Consider the following 16,432-nt stretch of genomic DNA (forward strand, 5'->3'; position numbering starts at 1 on the left):
GTTTATTGCATAGAGAATTTTGCCTCGTCCAGGTAAAGACAGGTTTTCCCAAATTCTATTTTAAGCCTTCGGGTCATAAATATGTCAATCATATTTATTGTTGTAAAAACTAGATTATCATCAATCAGGAGGTGTTAATAATGGATTAAAAAAAAAATGGACATGAAAGACAATATAAATGATTTCTAATTACATTAAAATAAACAAGCACCTAGGTGAACAATGACTTCTGATGACATGCCGAACATCACCTTATGATGCGGCTTGAGGTTCAGCTTGGGGTATTTTTTGTCCCTATTTAAATTCTTCCGACTACAAATGATTATCAATGTAAATTTAATTTTCTTTAATGAGCTGAACAGTTTTGAGTGAGCTTGGGTTACTAGGCATAAATATCATACGAAAATTAAAAGTAATTCATTCAGTACAATGTCTAATGAAATCAACTACCCTAAGGTGCCCCATACTATTCACACTTCATAGGAATATATCGAGGTCAATGACGCGTATAATACACAACTATCAGTGTACAATGAACAGAGGAATAAAAACACACAGACCATTTCAAAAGCCCACAAACTGCAAACATTGATGAATATTACACTGAATCCTGGCTGAAATATGAAATATGGGATTTTCTTTCGTAGAAAGGTCAGGAAATTACTTGACTATTTATAGATGAGAAACAGGTGGTTTTACTTATAAATACACACAACGTAAAGTAGGTCAATAAACAAGACAAACACAATATATATTATTATTTATTGATAAAAGAACAATACAATGAGAAGGTCTATAACAATTAAATACCAGATCAGAAATGTTGAACAGTGATATCCCTGGTTGATCCACAGTATTGTCGTCTTACCTAAACTCACACTTCCGGTAAAATCGTAATTTTGGTTATAAGAATAGCCCGGTTATTTGCATAATTTTTACTGGCAAATAGGCTATGCAATTAAGCGGAATCCACTGTATTGCATTAATACAATTTGAAGCATATTTTATGTTTTACTATATTTCTTTCTTATTTTTTATAGGTATGACCTTCTACCATTTTACTCAAGAATGGTGGCAACTTTGTATCCTTGCATGCCAGATTTAGCCAATGATTTAGTTCAGCTGCTCAAAGGAGACTTCAGGTGGCATGTAAGTATTGGTAAATGGAGATCAATTTATTCTGCTGTAATTTAAAAAAAATATTATGGTTCCATTTACACTGAAAATTCTAATGAAACTTACATTATTGTCTTCATTTTGGTATTGCAGTCCAGATACCAAACAACTTCTATGTTGGCTGAACAGAGGTAACCAAACACAGATATTGTGCATTCTTGATATTAATTTTCCACTTTTAAAAATTATAAATTGCCTTATTCTATAGTAAATAGTTTTCAAGAGTATACTATTACTGTTAGTAAAGTTTAAGATCCATTATCATATACAACATGATAGAGTTTTCAGCTTTTTTAATATTTTGGCATTAGGTATTTAGGATGTCATTTAACATAGTTGTGCCTCTGCCATGCTTCTATTTCTATGTGTGTCTATTTATAATCTTAAATTCCAGGTTAGGAAGAAAGACCAGATTAATATAGAATCAAAGTTGAAAACTGTAAGGTTTATTGGTAAGTACTAAATCTCACGTATGTATAATAAGACATTTAGCTCATCCTCAACTAAGCCATACAATCACTTAGCATCTAAATTTTATTTATGTTTTTGTTATCTAAAATGTACGATTTAATGTCACCTTTTTTCTGTAATGATAGATATTAGGAAATTAAGCAGTCATAAGGTTTTGAAGAAATAAAAAATTATATGGATTAAAAAGTTTTGCTTGGTTTTAATGGGATAAATAACCCAAAAGCTTATGCCAGTTGATAGGTACCATAGTGGATACTATAGAAAAGTTGAATTAAACTAAAACATGTGTATTTTTGTGAAGTTGTTCTTTACCTGTGTAGATTGATTTTGTTTTTTAGGTGAATTGGTGAAGTTTAATCTGTTTCCAAAGTCTGAAGCCTTGCACTGTCTGAAGGTAAATTTTGGTTGACCATTTTTCTTTTTTGTTTGATTGAGGAGGAGCACACATACGGAATAAACTACATAATAATCACCACAGAAACAATTTCATTCTTCAAATTTTTCAATTGACTGCTCAATGGAAAAAAAAACTTATTGATGATACTATTTATAACAATGGAAATATTAACTTCTCCCCAAGGAAACCTTTACTTGATACTGTTCTTATTTACTTTGTAAAGTGTAATTTTAACCAAGCTTGCTTACTTATAACTGTTATGAATTATTGTTAAGCTTTTATTTGATTTTTTTCAGATGTTGATGTTTGATTTTTCCCATCATAACATTGAAATGGCTTGTGCATTACTGGATACTTGTGGAAGATTTCTGTACAGATCACAAGACTCTCATCATAGAACCAAAATTTATTTGGTATGTGCCCTACAAATTAGAAGTATACTTCATGGTACATTATAATGTATTAAATCACTGCTGGGAGACAAAACTAAGTTTATGTGTATTTGTTTTTTCAATATAAACATAATGGGGAAATCAGAGTTTGAACATCTAGATAACTATCAACAACAAAGAACATATTTCAACTGAAAAACACACTACAAAATGACATATAATGAGATACATGTATGCTGATTCTAACATAAACTGAGTAATATACAGGTGCACTAGAAGGATTTGCATTTTTTTGCATTTTAGAGCTGCCATGCACTTGATGTCTAGTCAGTTTGTGATTTAAGACATTCAAATAAATTTTTGTCAAATGCTACTGATATCTATATAAGAATGGCTGTTTTCCATATACCCTGTTTTCCAGTCTGTAAGTCGATACTTTTTTTCAAGAAATGGCCAACCTCAACTTATCATCCACTTTGACTTATATAAGGATTTTCAAGAAAAAATGTTCATCTACAATCCATTTCATTAAATTTGTTCAGTTCACTTTTCATTGCTTTATTAAAAAATGTGGGTAAACTGCAGTCAATGAAAACCGTCACTCAAATAGTCAAACCGGTGATCGAACTCGAAGATTATTGATCAGTGCCGCTATCCTTTATGAATGCATACGAAGATGTTAATAAAAACATTAAAATATATAAACAAACTCCAGCAGATACGTTAACAAAACTCTTTTTTTTACTGGTAAGACATTAAGAGTGTTCCGGAGTTATCAGTCCTTTAATATGCAAATTTATACTCATTTTTCGGTATGTCGTTACACATTCACAAGTGGCTCAAATTATGATAAGTTAAAGTGTTATCTAAATGGCTCATTACAACCAAATTTAAAGGTAACATTTTTTTTTATTGTATTTCAAGATACCAGGTAATATTGTGTTTATTAATTACCAATTAAAGTATTTATTAAAAATACTGTTGTTAATGTTTGTTTTTTTTTTTTTAATTTGCTGTTGATAGGATGTAATGATGAGGAAGAAATCAGCCTTACACTTGGAGAGTAGATACACCACAATGATAGAGAATGCTTTCTACTATAGTAATCCACCAGAAGTTCAACAAATGGTCAGGAAAGTCAGACCTCCAATGCATGAATACATCAGGAAACTTCTATACAAAGATTTATCAAAAACTACAACAGAAAAGGTATGTATATTTCTATAGGTCATGGAAATTAAGCATTGATTATTGAACTGTGTATTAATGAGCAAATACGTTTTGTATTGTTAGTCTACAATTAAAGAATGTCATTAATATTTGAATGAGGATAAGCAGCTGGGTAGAATATTGATGAAGTTTTCAAGTTTTAGAAAATCTGAAATAATATTATACCTCTACTCAACAAGGGGTAAATTGGAATCCCCTTGACTCTCTGTTGGTCATTCTGTTCATCCTAAAATCATCACAATCATCAATTACTTCCAATGGATAGATTGTTTTCAGATTTGGTATGTGGTTTTATACAGGTAGGGCATACATTGCTATAATTTTGGTTGCTTTCTGATATCAACTTACTGTTTCATGGGATTGCCTTACAAGTGATGGTATGTCAGACATAACGTGTGCAACTTCTTGCTGTTATTGTCATGGCTTTCAATATCTTGACATGGAAAGCCTCTTTAGCCTAATTTTCTTCACAATTGATATGCAATACATCTTTTTTTATATAAACAATAAGTACTGCATTCAAAATTTAGAATGTTCAGACATTCTTATACATTGTTTCAGGTGTTAAGACAGTTAAGAAAATTGAAGTGGGATGATCCAGAGGTTTGTACCTTAGTTTGAGAAACACAGTCAAGGTTTATTTATGCACTGCACTTATTACATGTATTGTAAAGGATTAGTTACCACCTTAGATGTTCTACAGACTAAGCTAAAGCAGACTTTTTTATATCTTAAATTGTGTTTGCTTTTGGTTTAGTTTTTTAAACACATTCAATGAACAGAAGGAAATTACAATTTACAAGATCATCTGATACATCATCTTTTTTATGTTGCAAAATTGAATCCAAAACCAATCTACTCTCATCCACAAATACGTGTAATTTCTGTTTTGAATTGTTTTATTCCTTTATCACTAATTCTTAAACTATAGACTTGTAGATTTTATCCTCATATACCGAAATTTACCTCAAAGTTTTACATTGATTCTGTAATTTTAGATAGCATTTTATGCTACAAAATGCCTTATAGCAGTATGGAATTTGAGATACAATTCTGTTCACTGTGCTGCAAATCTGTTGGCTGGACTTGCACCATATTATGTAAGTGTATAATTGATTTACTGCTTAACAACATATATGCCAGAACTGATGAAAAAAAAACTAGAAAACTATTTCAGAACTGTCAATTAATTAATAGAAACACCTTTTCATTTTTATTTTTCAACATGATCTAAAAGCTATGTTTATGAGGCTTAGTGCATTGAATTTCAAATGTTCTGAACAGTCATTAGCACAGTTTAAAATACTTCCTCGTTGTTCATTGAAGACCAATGTGTGGCATTGGGCTGACATTTTTCATCCAGGTGGGGTTGTTGTCTTAGAGACATATACACCATACCTATTCTTGTTATATTCCATGTAATTCCTCTGTTAATCCTACCTAGTATCACCCTCCATCTTTACTACTGTTAAAGTATTATTGTTCATGAGGTATTAATTTTTATGTTTTTTTATTTTTGGTAAACCATGAAATTTGGCCCCCAATGAAAAGAAAACATTCCATTCATTTGTAAGATAGAGTTGTTAAGTCCTTGAATCCAAGAATCTATAAATTAACATTTTATCGCTGAACCATGTAAATGGGAACCCAGAAATAAAAGTACTTTCACAGTGCAACACCTTGTACTTGGATAATGATAAATTGTATGTCTTGTTTGATGGCATAACATGGAGTTTAAGGTTAAGAATCCAAGGTCATCAACATATATAAATGTCATTTTTTGGTGTTGAAATATATGATCAGTGGCATAAGTATATACAGTGTTGTATTCATAAATAAAGCAGTTGTTATTTTAAATACATGTACATTGTAGGACAGTGTTATATTCATAAATATAGCAGTTGCTATTATAAATACGTGTATATTGTAGGAACATGTAGCTATTCAGGTAGTTGATGGAGTGTTAGAAGATATCAGACTTGGAATGGAGGCAAGTTTTTGTCATATGAAACTTAAAATCTCTATTTAGATAAACTTACATTGCAGTCATGAAAACTCACTATTTCGATGATATAATTTAGAACTTTTGTTTGTTTGTTTTTTGTTTTTTGATAAATGATAAAAGTCAATATTGATTTCAGTAGTAAATTGATATGAACTGAATACTATGCATTCAAATGAAATTAGTCAAAATCCACCCATTTATAACTCATTAGGACTGATATATCAGTCTCAAAATCTTTTTCAGATGCCGCTTTCCTAAACTTGTTTTTTTTCCATAATCTTAAATGAGTAGTTTGTAAACTGTATTATGTATCATAGTATATAATTTTTTTTTTCTGATAGCAATTTTCTATGGTAGTTTTGTAAAGAAAAAATGTGTATTTAGCATTCCCATAAATGGACAGAATTATAAATGTTGCAACTACTGAAAAGTAAGTCACCTTTCAAAACCTTAAAGGAACAGTAACAACATTTTTAATAGTAGCAGTATTAACCTGTTGATTTTAATTTATGATGTGTTTTTAGATAAATCATCCTAAATTCAATCAAAGACGTGTAAGCTGTGCCAAGTATCTGGGAGAGTTGTACAACTACAGACTGGTGGAGTCATCAGTTATCTTCAAAACACTTTATTCATTCATTACCTTTGGTGTGTCATTAGAAGGTAGGTAAGGTTACAAGTCCCCTACTGGCAAAAGCTCAGAGGGATGATAGTTGTTAGTTTGTCACGCTGCCTGGCCACACTTTCTTCAGATGTCCTTTTTGGAATTTACTTGATATTTGGTATAAAGACATATTTAGGTGACTTACAGTTTAAAACTAAATTTTGTTTGGGTGGAAATGATTTTGCCTCAATTATTGCTCAGAAATTTGTATATTTTTATCAGTATTGCAGTTGTTTAGATTTTTTGGACATCCTTTAAGATATTGACTTGTTGATTTAAAGTGTATTATGTGCCATTTCAAGAGTTGACGATTTATTATTATATTCAAATAGCATATTGGCCCTTTGTTCTTAATGCCTGATAACTACTGCTGTGATACCAGAAGTGTTGACTTTTAACTTTGACAGAAATCTATATTTTCGTTAATTTGTTTCCTTGTGACATTGATAATAATTTCTATATAGCCTTCAAAACTTGTATTAATCTAATTGAAAAGTGGAATGAATTTTGTAACTAAGAAATAAAGTCTTCTTGTAGATGGTGCTCCATCACCATTGGATCCTCCAGAACATCTATTTAGAATCAGATTGACATGTGTGTTACTTGAGACTTGTGGACAATACTTTGATAAAGGATCTAGTAAAAAGAAACTTGATTGTTTTCTGTTGTATTTCCAGGTTTGTGATGAAAAAAAGAAATTGTTTTTTTTTTAAATTTTGCTAAACTGAGTCAACAATTATATACTTTAGATTTCTAGAGTTCAGATTAGGAATGCTTTAAAAGTGAAAATGTACATAATAATTACACATTTTTCATTGATACATTGGCAGAGTGCCAGTGATTATACTAGGATTTTCAAAACAGGTTTGTTCTAAACTTTCTAGTCATTTGGTTTATTTTTATACCACTGCTAACAAAGATTTGTGTTTTTGTTTATGGAAGGTACCAATGAAAAACACACCATTTACCCAATTAATAATATGTTGTGAGAGTTATTTAAATACCCTGCAAACATTGTTTTTCTTCAGAAATACTATTTGTACAAAAGGAAGAATCCCATATACTCTGAGGACCGTCCATTCCCCATAGATGTCAGCAACTTGGTCCAGGACACTATGGAGACCATCAGACCAAAGACTAAACTTTTAAATGATTATGAAGAGGCTTTGAAAGCCCTTGAAGAATTAGAAAATGAAGTCAAACCAAAAATTGGTAAGATATTAGTTTTGATGTAAATTAATTTTTTGCTAAAAGCTTCTGTCTGTGTTGGTGTTGGTTGTTAATTCTCTTAAAACAAAATTTCACTGATTGTTTGTTTTGGAATATTATATGTATTTATTGAAAATCAGCCTTGTGTGTAAAAAATAATGTTAACTTTTCATGATAATTTATACAGGTTACATCAAGCCATGATATTTTTTCATAGTACATGTTGATCATGTTGTACATCTATTTGCAAGGAAAGATACATGAACTTTCTATATGATATTAATTGAACACATTGTAGTTTTAATAATTGCTTTTGTGTCATTACAGCCTCAGTGCTGCCTATAGTGGACACTGAAGACGGCAGTGCTAGTGAGACAGATGATGGATTAAGTACTATTCAAGAGTCAGAGGAGATGGGTAAATATTTTGGGGTTGTCATAATCATCTAAAATTACTAACCGGTTAACCAGTAGATTTTGTTAATAAGGCAAATACCACCAGGAAATTTGTCATATCAAATTCTATTTTGTTTGATATATAAGATATACATATTAGTTGATGAAACTATATACTTGTATATTGTATGAAAATACTTGCCCCTCAACAATGTGTAATGATAAATAGTTCTGTGGAATCATATTAACTGTTGCCTTTGTAATGAGTTCCGATTGTAGTGATGGAAAATTTTCATGTTCTTGGCTAGTTCACAAATTTGTTTATTGATGACTATTTTGCTTTTTCCAGAGTCTGTGAAATTCTGATGAGTGTTTTATGTTTAGATGATTTAGCATTTTGCTGGTCACGCCTGTGTATGCTAGTTCTAAGTCTCTTCGAATAAGACCAAGCTTTAGACTGTGGCATTTTCACTTCTAATTGCTATGGTCATTGAAGTGTGAAAAACAGTGTTTACTAAAATTCAAATGACCAAGAAGTAAAATTAATTTTTAATTAGATGTTTTGAGAACTATTAAAAGACTGTAAATATTGTAATAAGCCTCTGGTCAAATAACCATTGTATGTCTTAATTAGATAACAGCGTTTGGATACTTATATGATCTGTTAAAAATAACAGTAAAATAAATTTAAAAATTCATAACATGTACAGTAAACCAAGTAGTGTTTTTGGTATTCGATATTCGGTACCTCCAACAGTTAACCGGTTAACCGTTTCCATTCCTAGTACCAGTAAATATCCATAGTTAACTTTATATTTTTGCTGACACTACATATATTTAACTACACATGTACAAATTTTGTCTGTCCATTGTAAAACTATGAACTTGATAAACTCTCAGAGTTGTCCAATTTTGTGGTTTATTTGTATAGCACATAACATTTGTCTTTTTTAGACTTCCTGCCAATTACTTTTTCGGGATACTTTAAAGTGTGAAGTGAATGGATTGTAAATGTAATAATTAAAACTCACACTGTGGAAGTTTTAACAATACTAAGGGGTTACTTTCTAAAAATCTCAAAAATACATGTATAAATTGCATTTTGGTCCAAATTTTTCAAAAAAAATGTGATGATGAATATACACATTAATTTGTGAATTTAAAATTTCAAAATGTGTCAAGTAAGGAAATTCACAATTATAAGTATGGTATTCAGAAAACTGGTCTTCTTTGATTTCTTTTGATTTATGGAATTTTCATATTACATATGAAAATCATATATAATGCTGTGAGTTTCTTAGCTTCATTACTACTTGAGAAAAATTTGAATTTTGATACACCAAGTTAAAGCTGATGATAAATAGTAAATGACTGTCACATTTTGATCTTAACAGAGGATCTTAGTCAGAACTTATCTCAGCTGGAGATGGATGATAGTGGGGCAAGTCAGGATGACGGATTGAGGAGAGGTTCATATAGTCAAGAAAATGAGGTCAGTTCTTTAAGAGTGCCTTTCTCCCCATGAACTACTTCCACTGAAGTTTCTATTGCTAGCAGAATATTGGTTGTTGGTCAGATAAGCTTACCAGTATTTTTTTGCTATAATGCTACAAGCACTTGTCCATGTGTCTGTCTGTCCATTTGATCTATTGTCTGTTACAGATTTCTCAGCTTCTATTGGATAGAATGATTATATATTTAGTGGGTTGCCTTTGCATGATAACCTGTACATTGTCTCTCTTTCTAGCTTACTCACCTACCTGTTTTCTCATTACATACAACTTAATTTGACAGAAATTGTTGAGTTTGGGTATTCTTATGACATAGCGTGCAATATCTTGTTTTTAACACTGTCTTATGTTATTTCTATAATTAAGATTTCTTAAGATTAATCTTTTTCATGGAGAGGATAAGGACCAATCCTAACTTTTACAAGGCTTATATCACTGCATATTGTGTTTTAATGACAGTTAATGCTCTTTTGTAGGTACAATATACAGAAGAAAGTAATGAGGAGTATTTGTCTGAGAGTGCTGGTGAAGACTTTGATGCTGAGGTAATAGGATCAAGTATTACTAATTTTACTAGAATTCTGGAGCTTACTCCAATGTATGTAGGGTGTTCATCGCTAAGTCCCAGACATAAACCTACCCTTTTGTAATAGTTATAAAAGTTTGACACCTTTAAACATTCACTGTGAAAAACAGGTTATTAATCAATCTAATTTAATTTAGACCTATTAATTGTTTCATTCAGTCACTGCATGGAGGATCTAACAACGCTCCATTCTACTTTCTGTTCAAATGATCTTTTCAGAATCACTAGGTTTTTTCCCTTTGAATAATATATGCTTTCAAAATCATGCAAGATGAAATTGGATTGGCTGATCAGCAAGGTCACCAGAACAGAAAGTTGCTGAATTGAACAATTGATAGGTCTAATTTTAATTAGATTGGTTGTTAATCATTCTAGCTCATGAGATTTTCAATCCATCTCACCCATATATGTTTAGGTTAAAGAATTGTATTTTGTGAAAATAAAGTATTAATAATTTATTAGTGCAAGAGTAATCAAGGGAACCAAGGTTATAGCGGTAATCAAAAGAATGTAATCCAGGGACAAAGACCAGACATGGAAAACAGACATTCACAACAAAGAACATATAGTAACTAAAATCATACAAACAAAGTAACAAAGGTAAATGAGCAACTAGGACTCCACTAAAAACTGGGAGCATGGACCAGGTGCACCTGTAGGGTAAGGGTCCTCTGCTTTTCTAGAAACACCCACCGAGTTGCTCATAAAAAGTCAAGTCCGGGGTAGACAAACGAGGAAAGGAAAACTATGACCGTTGAATACGTCAGTTTTCATGGTGCTGATGGATACACCATAACGATCCACGAGTTCATGATGACGACCATAAAACTTCTGTAGCGATGACTTCAATCTTGTAGCAACATAACCCTAATCATTATAATTTTTTATATTTGCTTTTAAATATTAGTTTATAAAATTTGTGTGCAGAGATTGAACTTAATTTCACTTTTTCTTTGCAGGTAAATGTTATTACAGGAGCTCCAAAGGTTTTGCACTGCCAAGAGGATGAAGATTTTCTATCGGCTTTTGATAAAATGATGGCAGATAACATTCAGGTAAATTTGAAGAAGTTGTAACAAAAAGAAACAATTTATGTCAAAAATATTATAGTTGATACACCCTCAATAATTCGTTGATTGAAATGTAATTATGTCTGTTTTATTATCTGTCTGTGAAATGATCATTTGCAATCAATTTCATTATTTTAACCAAAAAGAAAAGATATATGTTCTTTTTGTAATTATAGTTAATTGACTTCACTCGTGGCCTGGTATAAAGATACTGACCTTTAAATGGCAAAAATAAATACTTAAGAAAACATTCAGGTAAATTTGAAGAAGTTGTAACAAAAAGAAACAATTTATGTCAAAAATATTATAGTTGATGTCTGTTTTATTATCTGTCTGTGAAATGATCATTTGCAATCAATTTCATTATTTTAACCAAAAAGAAAAGATATATGTTCTTTTTGTAATTATAGTTAATTGACTTCACTCGTGGCCTGGTATAAAGATACTGACCTTTAAATGGCAAAAATAAATACTTAAGAAAACAGTGCATGTCGGAAGGTGCAGAAAAGTTTTATTTTTAATATTATAAAATAGATTTTTTTCTTCACAGGCTAGATCTCAGGAATCACTAAAAGTGCCTCAAATGGACATTGCTGTTCCTACACAAATTAAAGGCAAGAGCAAGTATAGCTGTAAGTACTGCAGTCAGTTGATTGTTAGTGTATCTTAGTAGAGATCATCATGTCATTTTTGTCAAAATGTGTTCACCATCATCTATCTATTACCACTAAATATAAGTTGATGCTGAGGTAATACATGTAGGATTGAAATAAGTCATTCTCATTGACAAAAACATCACACTATATTAGTAGAGTTAAATAGCTTTTCACATAGTTTTTAAATGTCTGTTTGATAATTGAGTTACCAAGGATTCAATGGTTGTAACAACAAACAGTAGAAATTAATTTCTATAATTTAACTCCTTGACCATAGGGCATCTAGGCTTTTATGAGTGTGTGTGTGTGTGTGTTGCTGAATTGACTTATAGACAATTTATCTTTTGCCTTTTGTTTTTTAGTTTTCATTAGTGTGAATAACTTTTAAATCACTCTTTCATAGTTACCTGGTGATCATTTCACTATGCACTTGTAAGACATATTTTAGTACATGTAAATCCTATACAAATTGCATATAAGCTTTGTGAAATGACCAGCTGGTATATTGATAAGTTGATATCCATCTTATTGTTTATAAAAACACACAAATTATTTTTATAGATGAGGAACCAAAACAAGACAAGTCGATTGAGTTCATGTTGATGACACGTAGAGGGAACAAACAACAGGTACAATTATTCAGATGAACTAAATCTTTAAGTAGCAGTCTTAATAAAAATCAGACATGAGGTGATTCGTGCATGTCAAAAATCCACCAAAGTCAGTTTTATTTCTTTTTCAGAAACCATTATAGATCACATAATAAGTCTTGGGTTTTCATTTGGGGGTTGTGCTTTTATGATAAAATTTATGTAGATTGTACATGAAATTAGCACTTTATAAGAGTTATCGTTCTTGATTTGGTTGATTTTAGTGGGAAGTTAAAGTGTAGTTTTCTCAAGAGTACAGATCTAAATACAGAAAGGAACATTGTCACATAAAATATAGCATAATGTAGACCAAAAAGGCATTGTCTGATCCATTCGTTTTTTGACACCATGAATCACCTTACCATAGGCTGTGTCTGAATTTTATATGGACTGGTACTTCAATATCTAATACAGAGCTAGGCAGAAAAGAAATTGAAATAAAATTTCCAAAGTATTCTGTGACTGATTTATTGGTAGTCATTAATTCAATCTTCTGAGAATGTTGATGCATTGCATAAACTACTACTGATGAAAGTGTATTATTTTGAAGATGAATTTATATTATCTTACTTTAAAAAAAAATAGTTTTTTGTTTTAAATTTACTAAGTTAATCCTTATTACATCTCAGTTGTCTCAATTATCTCCATTACAACTTTAATATCAAATTTATTTCTTAATTTAATAGGCTTTATAGTAATGGAGCTTTTATTGTAAACATTATGATATAAATGATGATGATGATAAAGATTATATATGCTGATGATGAGCTTTTGTGTTGGAATATGTAATTAAATTTTGACTATTTTGTTTAAAATAAGTGTATGATATTGTTTTTATGCCCCCGCATTGATAAGTTGGAGGGCATATTGTTTTACCCCTGTCCGTCCATCTGTAGTTCCGTCTGTCTGTAATTCTGTCTGTCGCTAATTCCGTCCGTAATTCTGACCGTCCCATAAGTTTTCCACACTTTTTTTGAAAATCCTTGAAGATATTGAACTGATTTTTTGTATGTGAGTCTTTCAGGATTAGTTACAGATCGAATTAAAGTTTTGTTCCGCTACGCTGAGTTTTACCAAAATTATGGGCCCAGGACTTAAAAAATTCCATGGAAATAACAGTTTTCCACACTTTTTTTGTAAACCCTTGAAGATATTGAACTGATTTTTTGTATGTGAGTCTGTCATGATTAATTACAGTATGAGTTAAAGTTTCGTTGAGTTATGCTGAGTTTTACTCAAAACCACATGCGGGGGCATCATTTGTGTCTCACAGACACAATAACACATCTGACAAAGTGCTTTTTACAATTATGAGTTACGATATACCTGTATGAAGGTTAAATGCGGGGGGATCACTTTATCTAGTTAATTGATATATTATATATCTATAAACATATATCAACATTTATTTCAGTTTACGAACATCAATGTGCCTATTTCTGATGAATTTGCTGCCAAGTTTAAAGAGAGAACTCAGGTTAGTAACATATTTGTTACATTTGATAAGCGGTATAATTTGATACAAAAATTACAAATGCCTCTGTTCCTTAAAGTTTCATGGTTTCTGTAGAATTATGTATGTAATGACTTAAGATTCAAGTATTATGCATTATTCATTGTTATACCCCCCCCACTTTGTTGCTAGTGGGGGTATAAAGTGATAGGGGTATCAGTCTGTCCGTACTTTCTACTGTACAATGGGGTACCCATCTCTTATCCATTACATCACAGAATGGAATTGAACGAAACTTTTACAGAATGTTTATTACATATTCCCATTATTCACCTACTATTTTAGATTTTCAACCAAATTAATTTTGGGGTTTCACGTAACAGAGCATGGACTTTGTAATTTGTAAAACTTTCACAGAACCTTTACTACTACATTTACAAGATCCCAACGTGCACCTCCTATTTTAGATTTTGATCTGAATCAATTCAGGTGTTTCATATAACGAAACATGGACTTTGTCATTTGTGGATATGAGGACCCATCTCTTTTCTGTTACACCTCTTACACCACAGAATGGTATTGATTGAAACTTTCACAAAATCTTTATTACATGTTCCCATTGTGCACAAATCATGGGGACCCATCTCTTACCCATTACTCTTCCTACAGCACTGAATAGAATTTTGTACCTCCTATTTTAGATTTTGATCCATATCAGTATGGAGGTTAAAAGGAGCATGTTTTCAAATGGGGGAGTGGGGAATATCAAATTAGTGAGCATTACAGTTTTTCTAGTTTTGTTTGGATTTTGTGATGTAAAAATTATTTTGATTAAATTCATTAATCTAGGCTGAGAAGTTAGAAAAGGAAAAGATGAAGCAAGTTGTTCTTGGCATTCATGAAAGACAAGAGGAAGAAGATTATCAAGGTAGGTTTTAAAGAGTTCCATTTAATTGTTATGCTCCCCTTTTTGTGCTAGAGAATTATGCTTTTTATCATGCTGCTCACATGTTTTTAGCAGGGAACTTTCTGTAGCTTTAATGGGTTTGAATGAAACATGGATTGATGGAAGCATGTACAACTGACTGTATTTATTTTTTGACCATTAAAGATTAAGATCATTACCAAAATTGTATTTGGTTTGAGAACTTGTGTTTGCTTTGAATTGAAAAAAAAAAGGAAAGAGATAATACATTTTATGTTTAAACTGTAAGTTGACGACGGCATTAATTGGTTATTTCCAATAGATGTGTAATAAAAAACGATATTTGACGAATGTCTATGTCTAGTCATATGTATATTGTCAGAAAATTAAGATTAATGTAATTGTCAGAATTTAAGATTGTCAGTATAAATGTTAGGAAAGGCATTTTGTCAATTTATTTTAGTGGTTGTTTTGGATTATTTTTCCTACAAGGGTTGAATTAGAATGATTTCATTATGTAAACAAACAAGATCTGTATTACCATTAACTTCTGATGAATAATGGTTTTTATAATACATCATTACAGAAATGATTGCTGCATTGAATAGAACATTACCTACAGCTAATACTAACAGAGAGAGGCGTGTAAGGTATCAACACCCCAAGGGAGCCCCTGATGCTGACCTGATCTTTGGATCAAAGTATGTACATCTTTATGCTTTGTACACCAGTATCATAAATAATCATACACATGATTACTTTTAACTAGCAGTGTTTGTAAGAGTCATGCAAATTCTGTACTATGTGATACACCCGAAGAAAGGCAACACATTCTTGTTTTTGTTATCAATTTGTTTTATGGGTCTACATGATGAAAAGTATAATCATTCATTTAAATCTGTGAATTCTTTAAATATAATTTACATTAATATTCTATTGTATTTCAGTGCCATTTGCAGAGTTATCTCCCTTAATTTTGAATTCTACAGTACATTCCTTATAATTTATATTTGCTATGAACAGGGGTTATATGAAATGCCACATGTTAATTTATGTTTACTATAGAATTTTAAACAAAATATCAAAAATAAAAATATGTAGGCATTTCAACCATGAATAAAAATTTGCATGATTCTTAGCTGGAGTACTACTTAAAGTTAAATGTTGATTGATGTAGAGTTAAATAACTTCCGGTGTAATTTCTAAATATAGACAATATTAGACAAGTGGACTTGTCTGTGTATTTCTCATTATTGTATAGTATGATGTATGGTTTGCCCGTCATAGGTTTTTTTATGTTTATAAATTACCATATATACTTGCCTAGAAGTTGTATTTTTTGGGACTAAATTTTTAACTGCTGGGAAGGGTTCCAACTTAAAGACGAGATCTTGACTAAGAACTATAATTTTCAGCTTGAAAATGTCAAAAGCTTGACAATTGACATGAGCGTGACACCAACATTGAACAGCCAGACCGGTGCCGTTTACCCCAATGTTTCACTGTAAACATCAGTTTTAGGAAGACTGTCTTCATCTTCTACCCGTTTACAGCTAAAATATGATGCAGTAAAAGAATATTTACTGTTTAGTGTTTATTTTGTCACAATACTGATTTTATTCGTATTTCCCACTCATCCATT

The 16,432-nt window shown here is 31.1% G+C and overlaps 1 protein-coding gene across 3 annotated transcripts in view; it reads left to right on the plus strand.

Moving 5' to 3' along the window:
• Window positions 1-16,432, plus strand: part of LOC148628379 (regulator of nonsense transcripts 2-like) — a 33,160-nt gene that overhangs the window by 15,609 nt on the left and 1,119 nt on the right. For all 3 annotated transcript variants that reach the window (XM_088586372.1, XM_088586387.1, XM_088586379.1), the window contains 20 exons: window positions 1,041-1,149; window positions 1,571-1,628; window positions 1,986-2,041; window positions 2,341-2,457; window positions 3,460-3,645; window positions 4,228-4,269; window positions 4,665-4,766; window positions 5,597-5,656; window positions 6,196-6,334; window positions 6,873-7,012; window positions 7,364-7,547; window positions 7,872-7,961; window positions 9,334-9,431; window positions 9,927-9,995; window positions 10,996-11,091; window positions 11,657-11,738; window positions 12,324-12,391; window positions 13,827-13,889; window positions 14,715-14,793; window positions 15,377-15,491. In XM_088586372.1, coding sequence (XP_088442498.1) covers window positions 1,041-1,149; window positions 1,571-1,628; window positions 1,986-2,041; window positions 2,341-2,457; window positions 3,460-3,645; window positions 4,228-4,269; window positions 4,665-4,766; window positions 5,597-5,656; window positions 6,196-6,334; window positions 6,873-7,012; window positions 7,364-7,547; window positions 7,872-7,961; window positions 9,334-9,431; window positions 9,927-9,995; window positions 10,996-11,091; window positions 11,657-11,738; window positions 12,324-12,391; window positions 13,827-13,889; window positions 14,715-14,793; window positions 15,377-15,491 — 1,953 coding nt within the window. The remainder of the gene's footprint in view (window positions 1-1,040; window positions 1,150-1,570; window positions 1,629-1,985; window positions 2,042-2,340; window positions 2,458-3,459; window positions 3,646-4,227; window positions 4,270-4,664; window positions 4,767-5,596; window positions 5,657-6,195; window positions 6,335-6,872; window positions 7,013-7,363; window positions 7,548-7,871; window positions 7,962-9,333; window positions 9,432-9,926; window positions 9,996-10,995; window positions 11,092-11,656; window positions 11,739-12,323; window positions 12,392-13,826; window positions 13,890-14,714; window positions 14,794-15,376; window positions 15,492-16,432) is intronic.

Source organism: Perna viridis, chromosome 1 (assembly GCF_037379345.1).
Source record: "Perna viridis isolate PV_CMFRI_1.1 ecotype Kerala chromosome 1, ASM3737934v1, whole genome shotgun sequence".
In the NCBI taxonomy this organism is placed as follows: domain Eukaryota; kingdom Metazoa; phylum Mollusca; class Bivalvia; order Mytilida; family Mytilidae; genus Perna; species Perna viridis.